The sequence below is a fragment of the Amphibalanus amphitrite genome, unplaced genomic scaffold (genome assembly GCF_019059575.1).
Source record: "Amphibalanus amphitrite isolate SeventyFive unplaced genomic scaffold, NRLGWU_Aamphi_draft 000012F_arrow, whole genome shotgun sequence".
Taxonomy (NCBI): Eukaryota; Metazoa; Arthropoda; class Thecostraca; order Balanomorpha; family Balanidae; genus Amphibalanus; species Amphibalanus amphitrite.
Genome location: NW_024881508.1, coordinates 1,493,873 through 1,519,090, shown reverse-complemented (window position 1 = coordinate 1,519,090; position 25,218 = coordinate 1,493,873). Strand labels below are relative to the sequence as shown.

Below are 25,218 nucleotides of genomic sequence, written 5' to 3'. Positions count from 1 at the left end.
CGACTACGAGTTTTCGACGCGACTCCGCCGGTGCGAGGCCGCGCCGGTGTACGTGGCCGACGCGGCCTGACGACGTGTGACGGACGTAGGCGTATCGATTCAACCGTTTGTTTGATAATCGAGTAGACGTATACCTATATGAACAAAAACGTGATGGTCCTCCGGGCGGCGCACGAGTACCTACCCTACTAACTAGAACAAGTGAACGATCGCGAACACGCACGAACATTTCTGGTCCTCCGGGCCCGATAACGTATCGAACATTTCGTATAGTCTGAAATATGTCGTATTTTTTTATGAACCCTACGATGTGAACTGTACTGTACGGGTGATGACTGTACGATTTTCGCCAATATTACGTTATCCCGCACAGTAGACAGTGTTTACAATTGCTTCACGTGCAGAGAGAAAATTATCAGATGTCGTTTAACCCGTTTAACTGATTTGTTAAACGTCTAGACGATTAACAAACTGTTAGCGTCTGGTGGTAGACATTTCGTATAGTCTGCAATGCGTCGTATTTTTTTATATAAATGCATTTTTTACCTTTAAGCGCCCGAAAGATATCGGCGGTGCCTACGGGATAAAATTATTAAACCGCTCGTAAGTAGAAAAATCTCTTAAACGCCTCGCCTGTCGGCTCGACGTTTAAAAGATTTGTTCTACCTACTCAGGTTTAAAATATATTATACGAATTTAGTATACAATGCCCGCTTGCCCTTGCGCTTGCCACCCGGGTGTGTTAAACTTAGCGGCCCGTATGTGGTATGATCGTTCGCGTTCACTATGGATCAGCCCGGCATCAGCCCTTACCCCGATGAAAGCTTTCGCTCACATTCTAGACTACATTTTGGCACCTCGGGTTGGGATTCGCGATGATTCTCTACACATGTTAACACGCACACTAGTCACTACACTCTCCACGCTCACAACGCACACCCTGATTCCCAATGTGTTTGGTTCAATCATGACTTGTGAATCGAACAATCCTGACGGTGCATCAGACCTTTTCGCTTCAACAAATTTTGTCTTATTCAATCCAATCGACTCAAACACGGGTGAATTGAACACCAGTCTGATGCCCACCGCTATTTGCGGCGGGTAGGAAGCCCAAAGGACGCATGTCGGGACTTCCGCGGCGCCTGGGCGCTGGGCACAGGCAAATGCCACGAGAGACGGACCCGCGAATCCCAGGCGCGGGCCAGCCGCCGCCTCTCACCCGGCTGGCACGCCTTTCCCGCCGGAGCGATCATAAGGCGTGACCTGACACGCACTCTGGTTCTCCGGACCGCCACTCCACTCACATAAATCACGCGCTCGACTTTGACCCTTACACACGCTTCGAATGGGTACCCAGGAACACATTGGCTGAAAGACACGATGCTATCAGACCTGGAGTGTATTTAAGATTGTCATTTATGAACAATCCAGCCATACACGGACGGGCACACGCATACACACAAATACCGCTCGCAGTTGCTATCACTTGACTGACGAGCATCGGTGATCGGCAGTGCATGAGTCTCATACCACATACAGGGTGTCCCAAAAGTTCGTTCTCACATTTTATTTGCGTTTAAAACAACACATTGCGTTTTGATACACTTAAGACCACTAAATATGTTCCTCATTCCATGGACTATCGTATGAATACACGTTGTGGCATGCCAACCGCCGTATTATTAGATTGACGGTCTTCAATCATGAAATTATGGTGGAAAACATGGCTCATAGAAGCCTCTCAATGAACCAACTATTTTGCATTTCTTCAGGGTTAACAGTTCTGAGAAAATCCCTCAAGATCCATCTCGGATCCATGATTCGTGGCCATGGATCCGAGATGGATCTTGAGGGATTTTCTCAAAACTATGAACTCTGAGGGAATGCAAAATAGTTGGTTCGTTGAGAGGCATCTATTGGCCATGTTTTCCACCATAATTCCATGCTTAAAGTCCACTAATCTAGTGGCCATCTTGATTTTCGTGTTTGGTCGTCTGGGATCCGTGCCCATGTCTGATTCCTTGTACACCATATTGCCAGTTGCCATGGCAACCACATAAGCTCATTTACGAATTAAGATGCTCGTGTGGTAAAACAAGAGAGCCCCTAAAATCAAAAGTTAGGCGAGAACAAACTTATGGGACACCCTGTATAGTGTATACTTCATGCACCGAATGGTATAGCACTTAAAGCCTAACACAGGTACACAGATACGTCAGGACCCAGGTATCGGATATCGACTGGTCCGCGAGGACAGGAAACCACACGGATGCCGAGATGTTGGGTTGCCGCGTCGATGGTGGGAAATGAGTAATCAGCCGTCGTTTCCAGGCTGGGAGAAGTAAGCTGCCAGCGCGTCATCACCATACAGCAAATCTGCAGTTAGGAGGCGAACTTGACGTCGGCACATTGCCAGCAGCCCTCGCACTACGCCATCGTCGTTGTGACACAGGACGTATCGGCCTTCCGCCCCCGAGTCCAGTGTCGGTCGCTGGTCGAGCGGTAGAGATAGGACGCCTTCTAGCCACGCTGCCTTTTCCTCGATTGAGGTCCTCCTGTCGCGTATGCTGTGCTGTAGGGTGGTCATCTCGCCCATGAGGATGTCTTGTTCTTCGGTCGCTCTTCGCATGCGCATGAGCTTATCGCATATGTTGCGCTTGATTGCCAGATCCACGACGCCCCGGTTTTGCCACGGAAGGCAGTCATCTAACACGTCATCCATGTCTATCTTTTCTCCTGTGAGACGCTCGTAACTGCGTAGCAGTGTGACAAGCCTTGCTTTCTCGGCTGCCCTCGATCTGCGCAGGCGCGACCGTAACTTGGAGCTGTCTACTTGCAGCAGCCTGGCAGATTTCTCGCGGATGCTGTTTCCGCACAGAACGATTCCGTTGCGGATGTTGTCGTCGCTGAGGCGGTCGCTGGCACACAACGCATCAGCCAAAGCTCGAAGCTCCTCAACCATCGACGGGAGATCGTTGACATCGACTTTGTGCTCGCGCAGCATCTCATCAAGCTCACGCTGTAGAGTGCAGGCTGCCTTCTTTAGCCGAGCATGCTTGGAGATCAGCAGCTCCATCAGCTTCCCACTCTTCCGCTCGTTCCAGCTGATGATGAGGTCAGTGAGGTAGTCATCTCTCTGGGCAGCCGTCATGTGTTTGGTGGGATTTCCAGCCCTGCTTAGCAGTGCGTTTGCCTGCTCCGTTGTTTCCATGACGGCCCATCCAGATCCCTCCTGCCAAAAGCCACCGTACTTAATCTGTAAGTAAAGGCAAAACGCAACATTCAGAACGTACGAAAAGAAAATGCATAGCACAACAAGCAAGCCGAATTGCTTAAATCATAAAAGCCACCTGGCATAGGTATAATGCCATATTTCTTTAAATGCTTCATGTTTTTCAGTTTCATTCTTCGGCCAGTAATATTAACAGTAGAAACACCAGGGCAAGAATTAGTGCCTAAAATAGCTGGACCTCCAAAAAAAAAGAGATGCAAGATCTGATCAGATATAAAGACATTGACGTTACACTGACCATGAATCAAGAAGCAGGCTAAAAGCATAATTTCTATAGTCACTGTACCTGGCAGTAGTACGCATGTCCGGTTGCGTGCATCACGCTCAGGAAAGGTTGGGTGTCGCCCACGTCGAACTGCAGAAGTCGATTTGCCAGTCGCTGCGCCCATGGCCAATACTGGCATGCGACATCGCTTGCCATAAATGCTAAGTTCCTGAAAAGGAGAACAAACTCACTGACAATGTCACAAGACATAACAAGGCATTAACATCCGTCTTGCGAAGCCAAGAGCAAGGTCCGATACAGCTGGGCGTTCCACCAAACAGGCGGATTAACCCTCGCACGACCAGGCCATTTCTCATAACACGAACGACCAGGGGGGGGGGGGGCACAGTGATGCAAATGGGGTTCACGAGTGGCCATAAATACGAAAAAGGCCCAAAATTCAAGTTCACTTAATCGAATAAATCGTAATATGGTCAGTCAGGCAAATGTTTGGGGTGTCTGAAAAAGTATGATTTTAATGTTGTTGTCAAAACCGGCCTCGTGTAGGATTGTCAGAATTCGAGACATTTTCGATGTCGTAAAATGACTGTCAGGTACTTGAAATTCAAGTGCCGCTAGCGTGCGTTCATGTCATACAAACTGCAAAAAGTATACATGAAAATGATCCCCGAAACCTGCTGCTTCTAATGCCACGTCACAAAAAGCCGTATCTATTTTGGTTTGGCGGTGAGCTAACTATTTGTAATCATGTTGCAACCGCCGTTTTTTACCAAAAATATTTGCTTTTATTTCACCTACAGCACTTCACACAGTGTGTGCCCATTTGTGCACCATATCATAGCATTCCCTAATCATTTCTGAGTCGCATCGTGCAAGAATTAAGGCGCTAGCACAGGGCTGACCGGCGCTACAGAAGTTTTCGTCCGGCACGTTCGGGTGCCGCGGCGCAGCAGGCCGCCCGGACGCCGCGCGGCGGCACCCACCCGCCCACTGCGCGCCCACTGCGGCACCCGATCGCCCGGACAAAAACCTCTGTAGCGCCGGTCAGTCCTGTGCTAGCGCCTTAATTCTTTCACGATGCGACTCAGAAATAATTAGGGAAGGCTATGGTATGGTGGACTAACGGGCACACACTGTGTTAAGTGCTGTAGGTGAAACGAAAGCATTTTTTTCTTAGTAAAAAACTGCGATTGCAACATGATGATAAATAGTCAGATTACCGCCAAAGCGAATGAGATACGGCCTTTTGTGACCTGGCATTAGAAGCAGAAGGCTTTGGGGATCATTCCCATGCATAATTTTTCAATTTGTACGAAATGAACGCAAACCAGCGGCGTTTGAATTTGCGAGTGTCTGACCGTCATTTTACGATCTAGAAAATGTCACGACTTCTGACGATTATACACGAGGCCGGGTTGGACAAAAACATGAAAACCATGTGATTTCAGATGCCCCAAACATTTGCCTACTCGGCCATATCGCAATTAACTCGATTTGGTAAACTTGACTTTTGGGTATTTATGGCCACTCGTGAACCCCATTTGCATCACTGTGGGGGGGGGGGGGTTGTTACGACCCCCTGGCAACGGAAGGTCGTAGAGCTTAGCGGAAAAACCAACGGATTGCTCTCAACGAGATCTCGCGATTGGTGGTATATTTTTTGGTCCTAGGTCAACATTTGACCTACTTATGACCGGTCAAAGGTCAAATTTTCCGAAAAAATCAAACTTTTTCAACTTTCCGCGGCGATTGCGGCAAAACGGTGGGAGATATCGACTTGAAACCTTCACTATCGTGTTCCTTGATCAATTCTCTATCGTTTGGTATCTATTTCGTTTCCCTAGCTCTAAAAATGGCGCGTTGGGAGCGCCGGAAGTCGGCAAGGTCACAGTCGGCGGCAGAAATTCGAAAAATCAAAATTTAAATTTTTGAAATCTGATTGTATTTTTGGATTTGGGAGGACCATTTGCTCCCTATCGAAGCTAATATTGCTGCATATTCCCATTGAGGTGACAAGAATTAGCAAAATAGTGGTTCGGGCGCTTTTCAAAAATAGTACCGGACGCTGTTCCTCTTGTGACGTCATAGCTCCGTGACCTGACCTGACCCGGTCAATTTTCTTGCACCACACGATAGCCAATGCTTGCCCCAACATGCATGGGAAGTTTCATCATGATCCATCAAACAATGTGGGTATCACCGGCAGAAAACCTAGGGATTCGGCGCACACGTTTGGTAACTGTCGGCCGGAGGCTGTACCTCTTATGACGTCATAACTCCGTGACCTGACATGACCCGATCAATTTTTTTCGGCAAAAGATGCGCAAAGGTTGCCCCAGAGGGTATTGAAAATTTCAGCCCGCTACGACAAGCCGTTTAGCGTGCACTTCGAAAAAACCTCATGGGGGGGGGGTTGATACAACCCCCCCCCCTAGGCGTTCTAGGTTTAAGAAACGTCCGTTTCACTCTTTCATGAGTAAATTGGTTAAGTCCAAGCATCACTTTGCAACTCATTGAACGATGCTTCAGTAATGCGCCCCTTCCATTTATCACGAAGACATTTGAGGGAATTCATTTAACCTTCGTCCCAGTGGGGGGGGGGGGCATATGTTACCACCCTGTCGCGTTTTTTGCGTGTGATTAAAAATCGCGGCGCGTAGCGCCGCGCCACTCTACATCAATTTTGGACAATGCGTGAAATTTTTGACCCCAGTTCATGTCAGGTCAGGTCACCATGTCAAGTGAACTGACCAAGTCTCCAAAAATTTTGCAATCATGTCCAGCCTGCAGTGTTTTAGGAGGTTTTTAACTTGGTGGATTGAATGATGTTATGGGCACCTATAATTGTATATCTCGGATTTTTTTTTATATCCGTGACCTAAGGTCAGGACAGTGGCGTGACCTTTCCATTATAAGTCAATGGAGAAAAATGAAAATGCCTCTAGATCCGTGTGTACGCATAGGAACAGTCCAAATATTTCAGAATCACAATGATTTAGTCCACTCGTGATGACCAAGGTGTCATTATTGCTGATAGCCTCTAGAAAGGTCATCCGAGGTCATTTGAGGCTACAAACAGTTTTTTGCCAATAACTCGCGATTGGAAAGAGATAGAACGCTGGGGATGGTCTCATTGTGTTAGTCTTGGTGAGACGCATCGAATGATATGCAACATAAGTGAATTCCGTCTTCGGCTTCAATAACCACGGTGCGCAACGAAGTGACAACAACATAGCTGTCAGTGTACCTCCTCCAAATTAACATGTCTTTCGCCAACACTCGTGCCAATTAATGCATCATTTTCAGTTCAAATGCAACTCTTTTTAACAAATCACGATGGATACAGTCCTTTCGTCTGTTTAAATAATACATGCGTACATACAAAGCCTTAAGCCTGTTCCAAATTCAACTAACCTGAACTGCATGTGCAGGAAGTGGCAGTAGGCAAATATTTCACCTCGGTACATGTTGATGGCACCGAGAACCATGCTGTGGCGACACGTCGCCACTGACAGCCCTGTCTCGTCCTGGGATCGCTTTGATGGCAGACTGGTTTTGTTTCTGCCCGCAGCCCATGTTGACACGCCACATCGGTTGGAGCTCTGAAACAAGTCGGGTGTTGGTCAGACTTGTTATTGATTCACCTTTTTTGGATCGATTTAATCATTGATTCATTTGATTTTTTTTTCTGATTCAATCAGCGTTCGATACCTTCAAAAAATTTGGTGAATCGATTCCTTTTAATTTAGAGAATCAAAAAACAAAAAAAGGAATGATTCACGTTTGATTCATCCAAAAAGTTAATGAACGATTTGTTTTATTCGATTAAAAAATTAAAATATCAAAAAATATCAGGGATATTAATGTATTTGTTGTGTTCTTTTTGTTGTCATGGATTATCATCACATGGTGGTAGTGTTAACATTTGTTGATAATGAACTATGTTCACTTCAATTCTTTTTAAGTTCATGAATCGTTAATTTGTTTGATTCTTGGTTTGATTCAATCAACCCTGATTCTCAATTTAACTTCGCTTTAGCAGTATATGTCCCATGGAATGGTGTGTCGACGAGATCAAAACTGTTGTTTTCCAGAAATCGTAAATTTAGTAATAACAAATGTACATACGTCATACATACCTCCGAGTTGCACGATTCAGTTTCGGCGACGTGAGCATCGACCGACGCGTTGTTGAAGATGCAAACATCCTGCATATAAGGCTTCAGCGTTGAAGCATCACCAGCCGACTTATAACGATACAGCTTGGCGTTGCCGTCTACGTGGATGCAGGATGGCTGGGGGCCACACGCCGGACATATCATCGGGTCCCATCCAGCCAACTTCTGAGCTGCAAAGGTCATGTATGACCACTCAGCATACGCTTTTGCAAACCGGTCTTGGTTGATGTCTCCATCCTGGCAATAAATAGACCTCGCTTGTGAAAAAATTACAGTGCACCTTCGATTATCGATTTATAACGAAAAAACAGGTGGGCACTGACTATAGAGGCAGTTCTTTGCACGGATCAACCGTCGACCAATGTGTCAATGTGCTACACAACCAGCACGCGCACAAGTACTGCATGTGCGCCGACTCTGCCTGACTGTCACACATACATATAATATAAACAAACGCACACACCCACCCTAGTTACAAGTACACGACAGAGAGAGAGAGAGAGAGAGAGAGAGAGAGAGAGAGAGAGAGAGAGAGAGAGAGAGAGAGAGAGAGAGAGAGAGAGAGAGAGAGAGTGAGTGAGAGTGAGAGTGAGAGTGAGTGAGTGCATGTGCGCCGACTCTGCCTGACTGTCACACATACATATAATATAAACGCACACACCCACCCTAGTTACAAGTACACGACAGAGAGAGAGAGAGAGAGAGAGAGAGAGAGAGAGAGAGAGAGAGAGAGAGAGAGAGAGAGAGAGAGAGAGAGAGAGAGAGAGAGAGAGAGAGAGAGAGAGTGAGAGTGAGAGTGAGAGTGAGAGTGAGAGTGAGAGTGAGAGTGAGAGTGAGAGTGAGAGTGAGAGTGAGAGTGAGAGTGAGAGTGAGAGTGAGAGTGAGAGTGAGAGTGAGAGTGAGAGTGAGAGAGTGAGAGTGAGAGTGAGAGTGAGAGAGAGAGAGAGAGAGAGAGAGAGAGAGAGAGAGAGAGAGAGAGAGAGAGAGAGAGAGAGAGGAGTTTAAGGATATATAGTACAGGCAACTATCAAGGTGGTGGGAAATTCTACACACTCACCCGGCAGGCAAGTCGCCCAGTCCTGTTCAGAGACTGTACGAAGGCTCTCAGGGAAGTACCAGGAGATAGAAACTTGATTCCTCTCCAGAGTTGGAACACGTCCATGAGGAAGAACGTCTTCATATGCACTGGCGATCCCGGGAAGAAACCATGCGAGTACCACTCTTCTGCAGTTGGGTGCTCCCGTGATGCGCAAACAGTGCACCGCCAGAGCGGTGCACACAAATTGTGTCGCCCTGCAACACATCACTTACATCAGACACTAATTTTTTTTCTGACAACAATTAGTAAACAATAACTAATAAGCATCACCGCATTTAATTGGGAAAACAAAATGAGCCATCAAAGCAAGGAACAGATGGCATGTATCCCAGAAGATAAATGGTAATCCGGGAATAATGATGTAAAATTTGAAAACATTGCACTTTGCAGCCTTCCTGCGACAGAGGACGCCAATGAAAGGATGCACCAGTAGGCAGTTACGTGTCGTGTTCGGCGATTAACAAGGGAGCGCAGAAGAGGTGTGCATGTGAGCACGTGCACACGCGAGTGCCACACCCAGGACTTTCCCAAAACTCATAGTTTATGTGCCTCTAACCAACCTCTACCCATTACCCATATATTGTATATGATGAGCGGCTCAAGCCACAGATCGAATTTTAACAATTGGCACCGCCGCTTAACCGAATAAGACTAAGTAAACATTTTGTGACATCCCTCAGTCCGACGACGGAATCGTGGCCTCTTTCTGGTCCGGACGTTTTATTATCCGGGTAGGTTAACTTCGTTCGACTCCCAGCCTTTCGGGTACTCCAAAGGGCCTCAGGTGCTACCGCCGCGTGCCTCGGTTGATATGCAAACTTTGTGACTACGCAAGTTCATTCAGGGCTTCAAAATGCGCAATTATGAGGAAATTGATGTCATTTTGCTTCCGTCCATAAATAAATATTTGATGTATATGTACTCAACAGTAAAAAGCTACTTCTGGCATGCTGAACCAATGAATAAGTGCAGTCAATTTGCACCTCAGCTGCACTATAGAAGGGTAGCGAGCCTCGCTTCTGACGGATCCCAAAAGGCTGAGGCTTCAGCTGAGCAACCCCACATTGCCACATTCTCCTGGCTCCGCAGTGCCGGGAAATCGCAACACTGCCCCATCACAGATAACGAGCCACGTGCTACAGTAATGATACACATTGGTCGGAATTGGTTCAGTTCACGGGAGAAGGGATGGGCTAAGCACCGTTGGAAACTGCTTGTAGATTGGAATGACCAGGAACAAGCTTATGGCGTTGAACTTATCTTTAATAGAAATTTAATTGAAAAGACTTACCACGTTCTGTTACCACAATGATGTCTCGGGATCCGTCTGCCACCAGCTCCACATCTCCAGAACCGCATTCGCCGCATCGATGGTGGGTCTTCAAGAGTGGCACGCTGGCGACTGCCAATACGGAGACACATACATTATGACAATATAATATATAATTAATAATATATATAAAGGGTGAGCCATAAAGATTTACCCATCGAAAAGTTCACTTTTTCAAGGCGAGCTGACATAGCCATGTCATCTTTTGCATACATATAGCAACGTCATCTCCTAACTAATAAATGTAGTCTGTTTTCTGTATGCTAGCATTCTCCTTATATCACGCGCCCGAGACGCGAGTGCACTATGGCACGCGGCCGCCGCACCGTCTTTTCACTTATTTTCCTCGATCACCCATGCTATACCCAACAATGCTGCGCCGTATGTCATTTGCGGTGTTTCAGGGACTCAGTAGAGTGGGGTTTTCAGGGTATTTGAGTTTGCGAAGCCCGTGGGGCTGAAGTCGGGTATAAATTGTGCCCAACACTCTTTAGACCAGAGTGTTCAGCAGCCAACATCCAGTGGTGATTCCTGAATTTCAGGAGCGGCGGATGTGCGTTAAGACGACCTCGCATTTCAGGGGCGTAGCAGAGACAGCGGACGAGCATATACAAAATGAGCTACACTGTCAGGATTGGAGACAAATTTGCGACATGTGGGCAAGAGATGGCATACCTAGGCCAACCCGTTAGGAAATAAAGTGAATTTATGGTTTGGTAATTCTTCATGGGGCACCCAGTATATATATATTAGCAGTGGTTTCCGCATGCGATAGGATGAACGATAAACGATAAACAATTATCGCTGTTAAGTAAATCGGTATCGTTATCGTTTATCGCTAAATTTTCAAAATTATCGCTCATCCACTTATCGCAAGTTACAAAAATTATGAACGATAAACGATAAAATGTAAAACGGGATGATGAAAAAAATGGAAGACGATTGACAGTGTATGCCGCGCGACAGTATATGTGCGCAACCTGTTGCCATCTGCTAAGTGTATAGACTTTTAATTACACTTATTGAAGCTGTATTTCTTATCTCTGTTGTTATCGCTGTTAAAAACAATTATCGTTATCGATGTATCGTTTATCGTTTCGTTATCGCTGTTAATACACCTTTTTGCGTTGTTCGATGGCCAATCAGCAAAACCCATTCGTCCGGTCAGCACATAGGTGGCGCCAGTGAGAGGCATTCCGGCAAAACCTTCGGCATATGGGCAAAACGGAATGCTGATCCCACTCCACAGTTCGTCAGTTGGTATTACCTTCGCTATTCGCCATAACTGATTGAGTTCCGGGAAAACCTTTGACGATTTGGATAAATGCTTCGTCATTCGTTAATATCCCTTCGTCGTTCACCAAAACATCCCCATGCTAATTTCGGCATTCCTCATAACATTTCGTCAAAACTAAAAACAGATCGCCCCTTTACAGAGAAGTATAAATATGACCGCGTTTATATAGTGCAATGCGAGGCATAGGTGGTGAAACTCGTAGACCATTGATCCACATAAAAATCGGTAGCGTTCATGAGCGCCATAGGTACAATGTAGATGGACGTAGCTGACATGTTATCGGCTGATAGAAAAATGGACAGGCAACAGAGCAACAGGCTGGATAAGTTAACCCCGCCTCAAACACCAAGGAACAGGCAACAGGCTGGATAAGTCAGCCCCGCCCCAAAAACCAAGGTGTCCGGCCGGCAGGGCCCGGCTTGCCATCTGTCAGCCATTCCCTCGCGAGTCCGACCGGCGCGGCCGCCCGAGGCGTTGTCCCATGACATCGCACGGGCAGTGACGCGATAATGACGGCCGACTTCGTGGTTTGTATCGAAGCGTTTAGGAGTCCGACGCTCAAGAATCTACATGCCTACTCGGTATGGCGCCGGCAGTCTCCTCGTAGCTATGGTATAACTGCCTTTTCGGAATTCAATGGTTAATTGGTTGCAAATTGCGCTGGAACTGTCATAAGCCTCATCCCTGAATGCGTGAATAACGTTTAACATTGAATATGGCTAGATAAGCACTACATCATTGACATTTTGATCATTGACGAAAGTTTTAAATAAACAGTCATTGTTTACGCACAGTACCGATGAATTTTGCACATCGACTAACCATTTTGTGAAATGTCGAAGCATTATGACAATCTGACAAAGTGTTTTGCCTATGACGAACATTGTGCTCAATGACAAAGAGTTATGCAGAATGGTTAAATGGAGTCCAGCCTGTTTTGCCGACCGTCAAACAGTGATGCACATCGCCGATGGGTTATTCTGAATGACGCTTGTCCAAACTGATGCCGAAATGGTTATGACGATTGGCCATCGAACAACGCAAAAAGGTGTACAATTATCGTTTATCGTTTAGTTATCGCTGATAAAAAACAATTATCGTTATCGCTTTATCGTTTTATCGCTATCGCTGTTAATTTTTTGAGAATTTACATCGTTTATCGTTATCGCAAACCTATCTTATCGTTTTATCGTTATCGCAGGTCCGAAAATTAGTTATCGCGGAAAGCACTGATAATCAGCACCATCATACAATCTGTCACAACTCCCCGGATTCCAATTGTATCAGCATTGAGCTAAGGAGACACGCATATCCAAAACACTTGATTGACACTGTTGAGAACTTGAGTGCCATTTTTCTTTACTTCTAGTTACATTGCTTAAATTTCAAGCTATTCAGGGAGACACACCTCTCCGACTGTTTTAGGTTCTCGCAAATCCAGTGTTAAAGGAAACGTCCCACCTTTGACATTTCTTGTTTGGAATGCGCTATGACATATTTCACAGGAAAGGTAAAATAGGCTCAAAATATTGCTTTTTTTGTTATAAATCAACATTTTCAGTTAATCTTGATAATTGCACCACAGCTCATTCAGGCAATCAGATTCATTGTGCAGAGGCTCACACTCATCGGTGCTTTCTTCCACAACTCATATGCGACGCAGTTTCGAATTGTACGTGAACATCGGCAATCTAGCTTATATTTATTTCTAAGTCCCATTAAGCCCCTCAGTATCCACTGGATTTCGCTTGACACTTAGTAGATTTAAGTCATGGCACCTCGTGTATGAATAACGGCATTTTACGCTTTTTTACCTTAGATATAAAACTGCCATCTCAATTTAGTTTCCCATTATAAAGGTGGGACGTTTCCTTTCATGTAGGTTACAACTTGAATCAAACAAAATGCAAAAAGAAATAAGTGTGCGAGCTATAGAACAGCTGCTGTTATGAATTTCTATAATTAATAAATTTAATGTAAGGCTTTGACATGGAAACCCATGGAGAATTGGAGCTTACCAATGTTCCTGTACTGCCTATCTTCGTCTTCTGTAGCGACGGTACACCTGGGGTTCAGGGGCTGCAAGTGTCCAGATATCCAGCAAAACCGACGGTGGAATGGTTTCCACGCATGGGCTGCTTCATCGCAGAATGGGCACATAAATGCTTCAAGACAGTCATTGCACGAAACAGCGGCGATCGCTCCGCAGCTACATGACCCTGCAAAACAAAGCACAATGTTTGTACATGCCAGTAAATCATGTTTATTCACCGACAAACAAGGTGGAAGGTGGAAGGCTTATCTGACACGAGACGATCGGACATGGAACGTAGTAACGTAACGGTAGTAGCTTTTTACAGCAATATTTCAAATCTTGCATCACATTGAGGCTAGTTTTGTTTTTGCCAAAGACGCGGACGCGGTCATGCATGTCATTTTAGGATCTTTCTTTACTTTCTTTTACTTCGTTGATAAAATTATGGAGCACGAACTTTGCTCGTTGTAACTATACCAAAGTCACCAGTAACAAGTATTCAGGTAGTTATTCAATTTCACTAAGTACTGAGAGCCAACGTAGTGCTTTAGACAACATTACGTTATTAAGACTATTCCAAATTAACCCTCGCCCGTATAGGGGGGGGGGGGTCGAACGGACCCCCCCCATGGTTTTTCGCGAATAACTCGCGTAAAAAGCGGCCGATTGCGACGAAACTTTCAGTACCCTCGCGTTAATCAATTTTACACCTACCCTGAAATTTTCGTGACCCTGACCCTAATGACCTTTGACCTGTGACCTAGTTTTCGAGACCATGTTTGGCCGGAATCGCGATTCGGCGTATGTCGGCTCGCATTGGCCGCGCGTTTGCAGTCTTTTCGTGGTTTCAAGCGTTCAAACATGTGATATGATGTTGCCCCCATGCATTAGGGTGGGTGATAAGGTCACCTGAAGGTCAGGTCAGGTCACTGACCTTTGGTGACCTCGGTTCACTTTTTCGAGTTTTACATGTTTCTAGGCCAGTTTTTGGAGCTGAATTCGAATTTAGCAACCATATGAACATTTACGAAGTAGTTTTGGTGCCTTCGCAACATGTTACGAAGCTGTCAGAGGCGGTTGACACCTACTAGGAATACCCGGCAGGACCCCTACTGGTTGACCTGACCTGACCTGACCCGACCTGGACTAAATGCATAAAGACATCATCTGTGATCAAAACTAACATGATATTCGTGATCAGCGCCCCGAAAAACCCCATAGCAGCCACACTTTACGACGTTCTAACAGGTCCCGATTTTCCCGACTTTTGGGTCATTGACCTGACCTGCAAGGTCAACCAATGACCTAGGACTTTAAAATTAGGTATCATCGGCTTCCTCTCGTCACGGGCAACACGCTCGTTTTTTCCGCGAAGCTCTAGCTCGATCAGGGGCGAAACGGCAGGGGGGGTCCGACGGACCCCCCCCCCTTATACCATAACACCATAACAAGTTAAGCAAAATAAAATATCTGAATCTACGAAAAATATGCTACACAACGTATCCAACCATTTTTAAGGAGTTTGAAATATTGTCCGAACACGGTCGGTATGGAAATATTGGTGCAGCACCGTTCCGTTTGAGAAATGCCGTTTTGTTAGGTGAGTCTCAAATTCATCTCAAAACTAGCGTCGGTAGCGAATTGTACCCTGATGACGCTATGGTCATTAGCAATGCACGGAGGTGGGCAGTGGATACAACGATTTAGACAAACGTTAATGTTTTTAGATGACCTAGGTTGACCTTAACCATGACCCTGACGTTGTCGAATAACATGTTCCATGATAGGTGGGAGGAAAGACTAGAAAAAAAAACGAAATCAAGGTGTCAAAAGCTAACAAGATCCATGGCCAACAAAAGATATTGCGTATTGGTCATTTGGGTCATGACATGACCTGAAAAACAAGGTCATATCTCAGAAACCAAAAACCATAGACACTTGAAATTGTCAGTGGACGCTGACAAAAGATGGAGAGGCAGCTATACAAAAAATCAGGCTTCTAACTTTAACACGCGCAGTGGAAGGGGGGGGGGCGGATTTCGCCCACCCCTCCTGTTTTTCGCCAATAACTCGCGCCGCAAACACAATATTAATGTGAAATTTGGGCTACCTGTCCAGAATCGAATTGCGGATCTTCTCGTGCAAGAAATAAGAAAATCGGTTCGCAACTTTTCTAGTAATAGCGGTGTAAAGTCAAACATCCTCCAGGCCGTTACGCGCCGCCTGAATTGTAGACTGTGCCGGGGCGGGACGGTTCCACCTTTACATCGCGCTCCTTACCGCTGATTATATTCGATTGACGTCAAATTTAGTGAGAAGACTAAGAAATGTACAGGCAATCTTATGGTCAAAGAATTTTGAAAATCGGCCTGTAAAAACTTGAGTTATGAGTGTGTAAACACAAAATTGTGATTGCCGCTTTTCCCGCGTCCGCCGATCCCGCTTCAGCCGGCGACTTCTTACCCTTAGCAGGCTTCTAACTGCCAATATTTATTGTTTGATTAACTAGAAATTCACCCTACATACTCACAAATGTATGTTCTTTCGTATAGTGTAAGAAAAAAGAAAATTGGCCGTTAACTTTTTGAGTTATCGGCGTGTAAACGTAAAAAAGTCGCTCATATGGCAGATTTGACCACATTTGATCTCATTTGACCTTAAAGATATTGACCTAGGGTCATGAAATTCACACACAACAGAGTTCTCCAGGGCCCCCACCTACCCTCCAAATTTCGTCTTCCTAGCTCCACTGGGAGCTGAGATCTTAGGAGGGCGGGGCGCCATCCGCCCCCCCCCCTTCCACTGGGCGTAGTACTCGCAAGTCGCAACCCTTCCACTGCGCGTGTTAAAAATATTTAGTGCAAAGCAGAAAAACTACCCGGAGGTGGCCCCCCATGTGCGGGCGAGGGTTTAAAGTGCGGCAGATGTTGCTCGCAAGCAGCATATGCCACCACTGCTTCATAAAGATGCTAGTATACCTGATATTTTAAAATCGCTAGATCTGCGCTGACGTCACAAATTCAGAGGGGGCATTTAAATGCATTAGCCCCTTTGAATCCAAAGTGCTGCAACTTTGAGCTTAAATATCTCCGAATTAAAGCCATTTTCGATGTTGTAAGCGCCCAAAGCAGGTAGTGCAAACCAGATAACTGGCAGCTTTAATAGGTACTTAACACGCGCAGTGGAAGAGTTGCGAGTACTACGCCCAGTGGAGGGGGAGGGGGGCGGATGTCGCCCCCCCCCTAAGACCTCAGCTCCCACTAGAGCTAGAAAGACGAAATTTGGAGGGTAGGTGAAGGCCCTAGGGAACTCTGTTGTGTGTGAATTTCATGACCCTTGGTTAATATCTTCAAGGTCAAATGAGGTCAGATGTGGTTAAATCTGCCATATGAGCGACTTTTTTTGCGTCTACACGACGATAACTCAAAAAGTTACCGGCCGATTTTCTTTTTCCTTTCACTATACGAAAGAATATACAGTTGTGAGTATGTATGTTGAAATTCTTGTTAATCCAACAATAAATATGGCAGTTAGAAGCCTGCTGAGGGTAAGATGTCGCCGGCTGAAGCGGGACCGGCCGACGCGGGAAACGCGGCAATCACAATTTTGTGTTTACACACTCATAACTCAAGTTGTTACCGGCCGATTTTCAAAATTCTTTGACCATAAGATTGCCTGTACATTTCTTAGTCTTCTCACAAAATTTGACGCGAATCGAATATAATCAGCGGTAAGGAGCGCGATGTAAAGATGGAACCGTTCCGCCTCGGCACAGTCTATAATTCAGGCGGCGCGTAACGGCTAGCGCCAGCCGCCGCGCCGCCGCGGCGGCAGGATGTTTGACTTTACACCGCTATTACTAGAAAAGTTGTGACCCGATTTTCTTACCTATTTCTTGCACGAGAAGATCCGCAGTTCAATTCTGGACAGGTAGCCAAAAGTTCACATTAATATTATGTTTGCGGCGCGAGTTATTGGCGAAAAACAGGAGGGGTGGGCGAAATCCGCCCCCTTCCACTGCGCATGTTAAACAACAGCAAAAAGTGAAATGAATTAACAATTACAATGGACCAACTTACTCGTATCTGGCACTCTCTGCGATGAAACATAGCTCTCAAGATTGCTTCCACGAACTTTCGCCCAGTTGATCTCTTCATCCATAAGCCGTTTCGCCCACGTTCTCCGGTGCGCACAGTTGTCTGTCCCGGAGAGGGACGCCAGCTCATCTACACAATATATGGACACATATGAGTCAGGATCCTTAAACACTAAACAACCTAAACCAACAATGACTGTATGCAGCCAAAATTTTAGTATGCTCCTATCTAACTTGGATTTTTGATTCCAGACTATATCGAAACAATACAAAGCTAGCAGTCCACTTATAACTCATAAGCATTAAATAACACTAGCATCTTAAGAAGCAATATCAGCTTTGAAGTAGCCAATAAGTTAAACATAAGAAAATAATACAATTAATAGTCCCCAACCACAGGCGTCGCCAGGATTTTCTGGTTTCGGAGGGGGAGGGGCAAATGTTATAACTACGAGGGGGTATCGACAAGTTCTGATCATTACATAGAATTTAGAAGTTGCAGACCGATTTTAACGATTTTTCGTTGGTATTATGTTTGGTTCTCAAGAACAATGTTCATGCAAAGAAAATCCTGAAACGTTGTTTTATCTTATAATGGACAGACTAAGAAATAAAATAGATGAGCCTTGGGCCCATTGAAGACCGAACCGTCATCCAACTAATGCACTTGAAATGGTATTACACTGAGAAAATACACCAAGGACGTGAAATTAGTGTATGGCGAAAAGACCATCCAATGCACTTACCGAAAGCGAAGAAATAATTTTTAACATGGTTGCATAGCCCTTGCAGGGGAGTCAATAAGCGAGTGACTATGAATAATTGACAAGGTGGTGACTGCGAAGGAAGTGGAGGACTTCATCATTACAGATCGTCATGTGACCTTTTATTTTAGATTATACAACAGAAAGGTCTCAATGCTGGCAGTGCCTGAAAATATTATCAGCGAAGAACTACAGACGATAAAGGGGCCAGCCCGCTTAGAAGTTTGTGTGTTGACTTTGTTCTAGAAAAAAATGCGCCTCGGCCTTTCGAAACGAACACTAGGCCCTTTTTTAGGAAATTGAAAACACCCGGCGAGGCAAAGTCACCCCCGTTTACGGTATGGCCGGTGTTTTAATGACAGAAAGGAAGTCATTGATGAGGCGGAGCAGCGATTTATGGAACAGTGCGAAGGTCCTACAATGACCGCCTGAGGCAGCTCAAGAAACGATGGAACAAGTTTGCGGTCGTGTGCGGTGACTTGTGAGGGAGTAATGAACATCATGTAAAAAATAAAAATCAAATTTCTGTCACAACAAATTCATGGTGATGATCAGAACTTCTCGATACCCCTCATATATGTCATATTCTACTTTTACCCACCCGTTTTAAAATTCAAGACAAAAAAGGAAGATATTCATCATCTTAATGACCAGAGCATGGCACAATAAATGTTTTCTATTTAGTATTGATTTATCATTAACATAGTTCCAAAGCAAACAACAGAACCAGTAAAACGTCTTTTGGGGCAACAAACGGAGCGAGCGGGAGGGTGGGTCTTGCACGTGCGAAATTGAGAGGGGGCACCTCCAACTGACTTGTGCACGGCACCCTACTAACCGGTCTCTAGCGATGTGCCAAATTTGAGCTCAATCGTCTAAAACATTCTCGGGATCTGGGAGCTGCACACTGCACGTGCGCACGTTCAAGTTGGGTTCCAAATGATTTTGCACTGCACCCTACTAACCGGTGCCTAACCGTGTACCAAATTTGGGCACAATCAGTTCAGCCGTTCTCGAGATCTGGAATCGACCCCTGCACATGTGCACAGCACCCCAACTGCTGCACAGTTGGGGTGCAGCAGCACCCCAACTGTGGCACAAGGAAATTGACTGCCTATTGGGTGCCTACCTTCATGCCAAGTTTCAGCGCAATCTGCCCAGGAGTTACCGAGATATTGCAGTTGTTACTTGTTACAAAACTGATACCTCTTCGTTTAGCACGTTGCACGTGCATAAGGGACAAGGGTCACCCACATGAACGTGGAATAGTCCAACACTTGGTAGAAGGAATCAAGCTACCCTGCAAAAAATTATCCCGAGTAAATCGGACCAGTGTTTGCGGAGATATAAACTTCGCAGAAGCGTGAGGCCAGCCGACCACTCATACTCAGAATGTTCCATTAATCTACGAAAGACTACGCTCGCTTCGCTCGCTCCGTAATAAGTATATGATAACTGACTATCGTTTACTGTGTAAATTGTTCAGGTGCTCGATTGGAGGTGGGGGTTGGGGGAAGTTGCCCCACGTGCCCACACCGTGTCGACGCTACTAGTACTGTCCCCAACAAACCTTCATTGCAATCCAGCCAATCATCATCCGAACTGGAGTCACTTGGACCATCTGAGCTTAGCTGGTGTCCTCCATTGGTATCCTCGATTTCCACCAGCATGTCAATTGAACTGACATCGCCTCCCTCTGCAAACAAAACAATTCCATTTGTCATTTCTAGCAAGCAGGCTGCTAGAAGGGAGGACCATGGAACCCTTTAACTGCAACTGCATGAAGTTCTCAGAAAAGGAATGTGAGCTCGTATCCGTTAAGTAGCAAGGCCTGCATGACAAACACGTTTCTCAGCTTAACATGTCTGGCCCCAGGGATATTACAATACCTAGCACAGATTGATTGTACTATTAAACTTGTTTGAAGGGACAGTGCCACCTTCGTAACCATGGGTGAATATACCTAAACTGCGCTAAAAGAATGCTATCATGCTTCAATGGACACAGGGCAAGTACAAACAATAAGTTGGTAAGACCAGGCAGATTGGCTTCTTAAACCTGTAATTGTGATACCTATGTAATGTAATGTGACAGCGGCTGGCAGGCCACACATCACTAAGATTTGGCAAATATATTCATAAGATCCCGCTTCACACTTGCTCGTAACCAAATAGGAGTGGGTGACATGGGACATCAATGGGTCCAAAACATTGCTGACAGCGTTAATAAGGGTGTGAGTCTGGAAGGAAGGTCTGAAAAACAGATCCTTACATTGTGCTGTGGACCTCTTGTCGTAAACATTAACATTGCCATGCAGGACCATTTGATTAACCATTTATCGTATCCATTTCTGGGCCGATTGCGCTGAAACTTGATATATTATGCAGCGCATAATGCTGTGCTTCTAGTTCTTTTGTAAAAGAACTGTCCCTTCTCTAACCTGCAGAAGTTGATGCATGGTTTCTGCGGGCTCTGCCTCGCCGACCAGTTGAAGGCTTTCCTTTCTTGTTTCCCAGGTGACATGTATGGTGCCGCTTCTGCTGCTTCCGCCGCTTCTTTGTTGATAAGTCAAGGAAATCTACCTCATAACCAGCTTCATCGAGCAATATGGGATCTGCAACAAGATACACATTTAGTGAATGACAAGGTGGTGCAAGATCAAAACAATGAAATCATTAGGGAATATGGGTAGATATGTGCAATGATAAAATTAACTATACTCTTCCTTGACCAAGCTGGTCAGTGTAGCCTCATAGGTTTCTGAATATTGTCAAGAGGCGCTTATTGTTTTTTATGTCAACAATCTGCCTGATACAGTCTAGTTAGTGAGATGTGAAGCTGGTGGCAAATGACACAAAACTGTAAACAAAAGTGTATTCATTAATCATTAATGAGGTTTTTATACCGCCACCCATTAATAGGTGACCAGGGCCCTGTTTTACCGGTGATACCAGCACACTGCTAATACACGTGTCAAATTGGGTTTCCATGGAAACATCAACAAATGACGTCAACCTGTGTGATGTCATCAACTATTGCTGCTAACATCTTCACGGCAGAGCGATCAAACAAATGAATCAAATGCATTCAAAGAGACAGCAACTCTGTTCCAAACGCAGCTATGAAAAAGGTCACGGAGCACACGAAACGTCATTAGTGTGACGTCATCACATTACATCAGCTCGCGCAATTGATAGCAGCATGCTACTATCACCGGTGAAACAGGGCCCAGGAGTCAATGTCTCATGAGTCATTGACTGACCCCCCCCCCCACACTACAATCCCCAATAAAAAAGGTTACAGTGATCATGGGAGACCCAGCCATGCAGATTATTTAACATTTGTTCAATTTTCTGAGTAATATGCAAAATAATATATGGATACATTATCTGGCCATTTAGCAGTTTGCTATTGCTGGAGCCAAGTGAGACCCCATAGCTAAGCAAAGCTTGTTGCTGCTCGGTCTCACCGATTCCAGCAATGGTTATTGGGTGATATTTGATACCTACCACAATAATACACATGAGATGTCTCACAAGATTCCATTTCAATCAACTGTGCACAGAAATCCCTGGATATTAGCGCCTTTTCTCATTGTCCCTCAAGTCTCACAAAATTCCATTTCAATCAACTTTGTATAGAAATCACTGGATACTAGCTGCTTTTCTCATTGTCCCTCAAAAGTTGCTTCCAGCCTGTTCCCACATTGCAATGCATGAGAACTCTGGGCTCAGGAAGTCTGTCGACTCTTACCACTCTTACATGCACATTTATATAGCTGACATCTCAAACAGTGGCACAGAAAAGAGCGACTTGACGACAGTGACTCACTCAGAAAAGCAACCACTATTAGTCTTTACAGCGACGTCTAGGGTAGCGATCGACACACTTGAGTGATTACTAAAGAAGGCGATCTGTAATAGGGCAAATTAAAATCTTCAGGACAATAAAATATTATACATCGATCTTCAGGACAATTAAATATTTCTCCATGCCATTACCCTCAATTCAAGCTGGACAGGCAGCTTTGTCTCACCTGGTTGGGTTCCTCATCGCTACTAAAGAGTCAGTCGTGGGCAAGAAAAGGCGACAGGCTAGTGTAGGAAAGGACAAAGGAACCCCTCCAAAGAGATGCCCAGACTGAGAAGTAGGTATGGCAGTGCGTAAAGCCAGTGATATCGTTCCGGTGAATTGAGCAGAGTGAGTATACAATACGTGTGTCTGTTGTGGGTGTCCCCGTATCGGTGTAATCAGCAGAAGAATATGAAATGACGGACACAACATGGCACCATAAACACAAATAGCTCATCTTTTGTCATACCCCATGCAGGCTGCCGACTGCTCCCTTCACCTAGGAGCTTGCACCGCAGCTCCTTGGGCATTAGCCCCTGCAAAATTACCCCGCATTGCCATTCTAAAAAATAAATCATTAGTTTTACGGAAATAGATGAAATTGCTAGTGTAAGCAATGAACACCCCCCAAGACAAAAAATGGCCCAATAGCATCAGAATCTGTTTACTGCCAAAGTACTACGCTACACATTTTAGCAAAAGATAAGTAAAAGTTACCATTTTCTTATGAAATTCACATATTTTTTATTTTGAAAAACATTACGAGGGGAAAATTTGGAAAATTTGTCCACAGGTTCATTCCACCAATGATACCACCCTCCCCTGCTCAAGTATCTCCATGAGCATGTTACTTACATATCACAAATAAGCACTTAATTTATTACACTTACCCATTTCATTCACCAGTCGCTAGCTCCACTACCAAACAAATGACGGATCAAGATGATCTACTATTCGCTTATGAAAACCCTTAGCAACAAATTGGCGCCAAATGCCTTGCGCCAAATTATGTTGCCTTCAAACATTTCAGCTCTATTCATGAATACAAACGGACCAATAGCCTCCCTTCTCCCAAAATCATCGACATATGACGAACCAAAGATCTATACGAACCCTCAATACTTCTTCGCTATTTGACGATTCATCGAAACAAAATCGTCACTATGTGATGAAAGACAGATTTCTGTCTTCTTCGAATACCGAAGATAGTGGTGAGAGGACATGTTGGACTGAGAGTGTCTGTCACATTTTTTTATTGCAGCAAGAAATGACACAAAGCTGAGTTTTTTAATCCAGACCAGAAATGACAAACAATGACGATGAAGACAGGAGTGACCGTGACGTCATCACCGAGTGCCGGCCATGCCAGAGACGTTTTTAATCCCAGGAAGAAATGACAAACAAGGCCTATTCACGACCGATTCACACCGGACCAACACCGATCGATACCAAATTCGGGGGGGAACTGGGAACTGGGGGGGGGAGTAGAGTGGCAAGTTTTCCTACCCGGCGAACCCGGTACCAATAAGTACCAAGTACCTTTGGAAGTACCAAGCCAGTACCAAGTACTTTTTGAATGTTCCAGACACCAAGCAAGTACCAAGTTCTTTTGCAAGTCGAACAGGTTTTTTGCGATTATCTCAGCTTCTAGAAAGCCGATCGACACGGGACAAACACCATTCGATCCCAAATTTTCTGCCTCATCATTTCATAACCTTTTGCGCCGCGAAGCAAGCCAGGATCCACTAGTTTACTTACTATTTGAGTAGGATTGCGGGTTTTTTGAAGCGGTCAGTTTTTTAAGCGAGGTTTTTCTCTTGGGGCCTGCGAGATAGGACGTGACAGACGCATTCACTTAACATTACGCAGAAAGACGTCCTAAGCGGCTGAATTCTCGAGCAGTTATCTGCCACGCCTCTTCCGATCCCGGAGATTCGGCTATACACCATCCTACCAAGTCCTACCAGACACCAGGTGAGTGGAAACGAGTGTGGCTGAAATAAAGCCAAATGACCGTGTCACATGTGTTTGGAAAATCAACTACGATTATTTAAAATAGTTTGCGACGCTCAGAAAGACAAAATAAATTTCGATTCCATCTCCCCTCCCCTAGGATAACGAATATTCCAACGTTGGTATATACTAGCTAGCGTAAATAAACGACACGAAATACAAATATTTTGTCGTACAAAACTTTTTTATTCTCATCGAGTAGTACATTCAATTGATTCTGTAAAGAAAATTTATTGAAAAACATCATGCTTTTTTATTTAGAAAATGCCTACCAAGTGGCGCTCGACCAATCAGAGCTCTCTACCAAGTGAGCGCTCGACCAATCAGATCCCTCGGATCCGGCCGCTGCCGAAGCCAGCCGAAGCGGCGGCCGGCGGCGTCAGCCATTGCGGCGGGTCGTTCGATAGATAATAGCGAAATAATTACTTTCCACGATTAAAGAGACGTTGAGTATAGTTTAAAACATTCCTCTAATTAAATTATCAAGTTTAAATTACTGGGCCAGGCCGATTTGTGCAGTAAAGTAATCATTTCGATGTGATGGAGGCAGTGCACGGCCGGCCACCATTCTCTCAGTTGCTCTCGGCCGGCGAATGCAGCGGAAGATACGCGGTTTTGAAAATTCGCAAATAAATAGAAAATCAAGTGCAAGTGTCCAGAAAAGTAATCCACGACGTAAAAGTGAGTGTTGTGAATGCTGTGGGATAGTTTTCGTGAAAATCAGTTCGTTGAAATTGACAGAAATTCGTTGGTAAGACAGCGCCGTTCTGCCGGCGGCCGCGGCGGCCATGGCGAGCGACGCGCTGAGAGGATGAGAGAGGGATTTGAATATTTTTGTGCGATTAGGAGCTAAAGGGTGGTTTATAATTATCTGTTAATTATGTAATCAAGTTTAAAGTGACCGATTGGGCGCTTTCTACACCGGAAAGCAATTCATTTCCTAATTTAACTGGCGGCATTGAGCGTTGGTAACCAGGCGAAAAAGTATCTTGCAAAAAGGCAACGTCCGGTGCCCACCGGTGACGTCACGCAACGT

At 45.2% G+C, this 25,218-nt stretch overlaps 1 protein-coding gene across 2 annotated transcripts; it reads right to left on the bottom strand.

The window, feature by feature from the left end:
- Positions 1-1,384: 1,384 nt before the first annotated feature.
- LOC122383261 lies at positions 1,385-23,413 on the bottom strand. Of its 2 annotated transcripts, none has more exons than XM_043369526.1 (11): positions 23,283-23,413; positions 20,758-20,931; positions 19,888-20,013; positions 17,537-17,683; positions 13,441-13,641; positions 10,087-10,197; positions 8,754-8,989; positions 7,658-7,933; positions 6,933-7,120; positions 3,579-3,726; positions 1,385-3,256 (listed from the first exon to the last, which is right to left on the bottom strand). In XM_043369526.1, the coding sequence occupies exons 3-11, from the start codon at positions 19,985-19,987 to the stop codon at positions 2,315-2,317; spliced, it is 2,349 nt and encodes a 782-aa protein (XP_043225461.1). In that variant the 5' UTR covers positions 19,988-20,013; positions 20,758-20,931; positions 23,283-23,413; the 3' UTR covers positions 1,385-2,314. The 2 variants fall into 2 exon arrangements, with proteins under 2 accessions (XP_043225461.1, XP_043225452.1); XM_043369517.1 differs by lacking the exon at positions 23,283-23,413 and adding an exon at positions 23,060-23,196.
- Between the last annotated feature and the right edge of the window lie 1,805 nt (positions 23,414-25,218).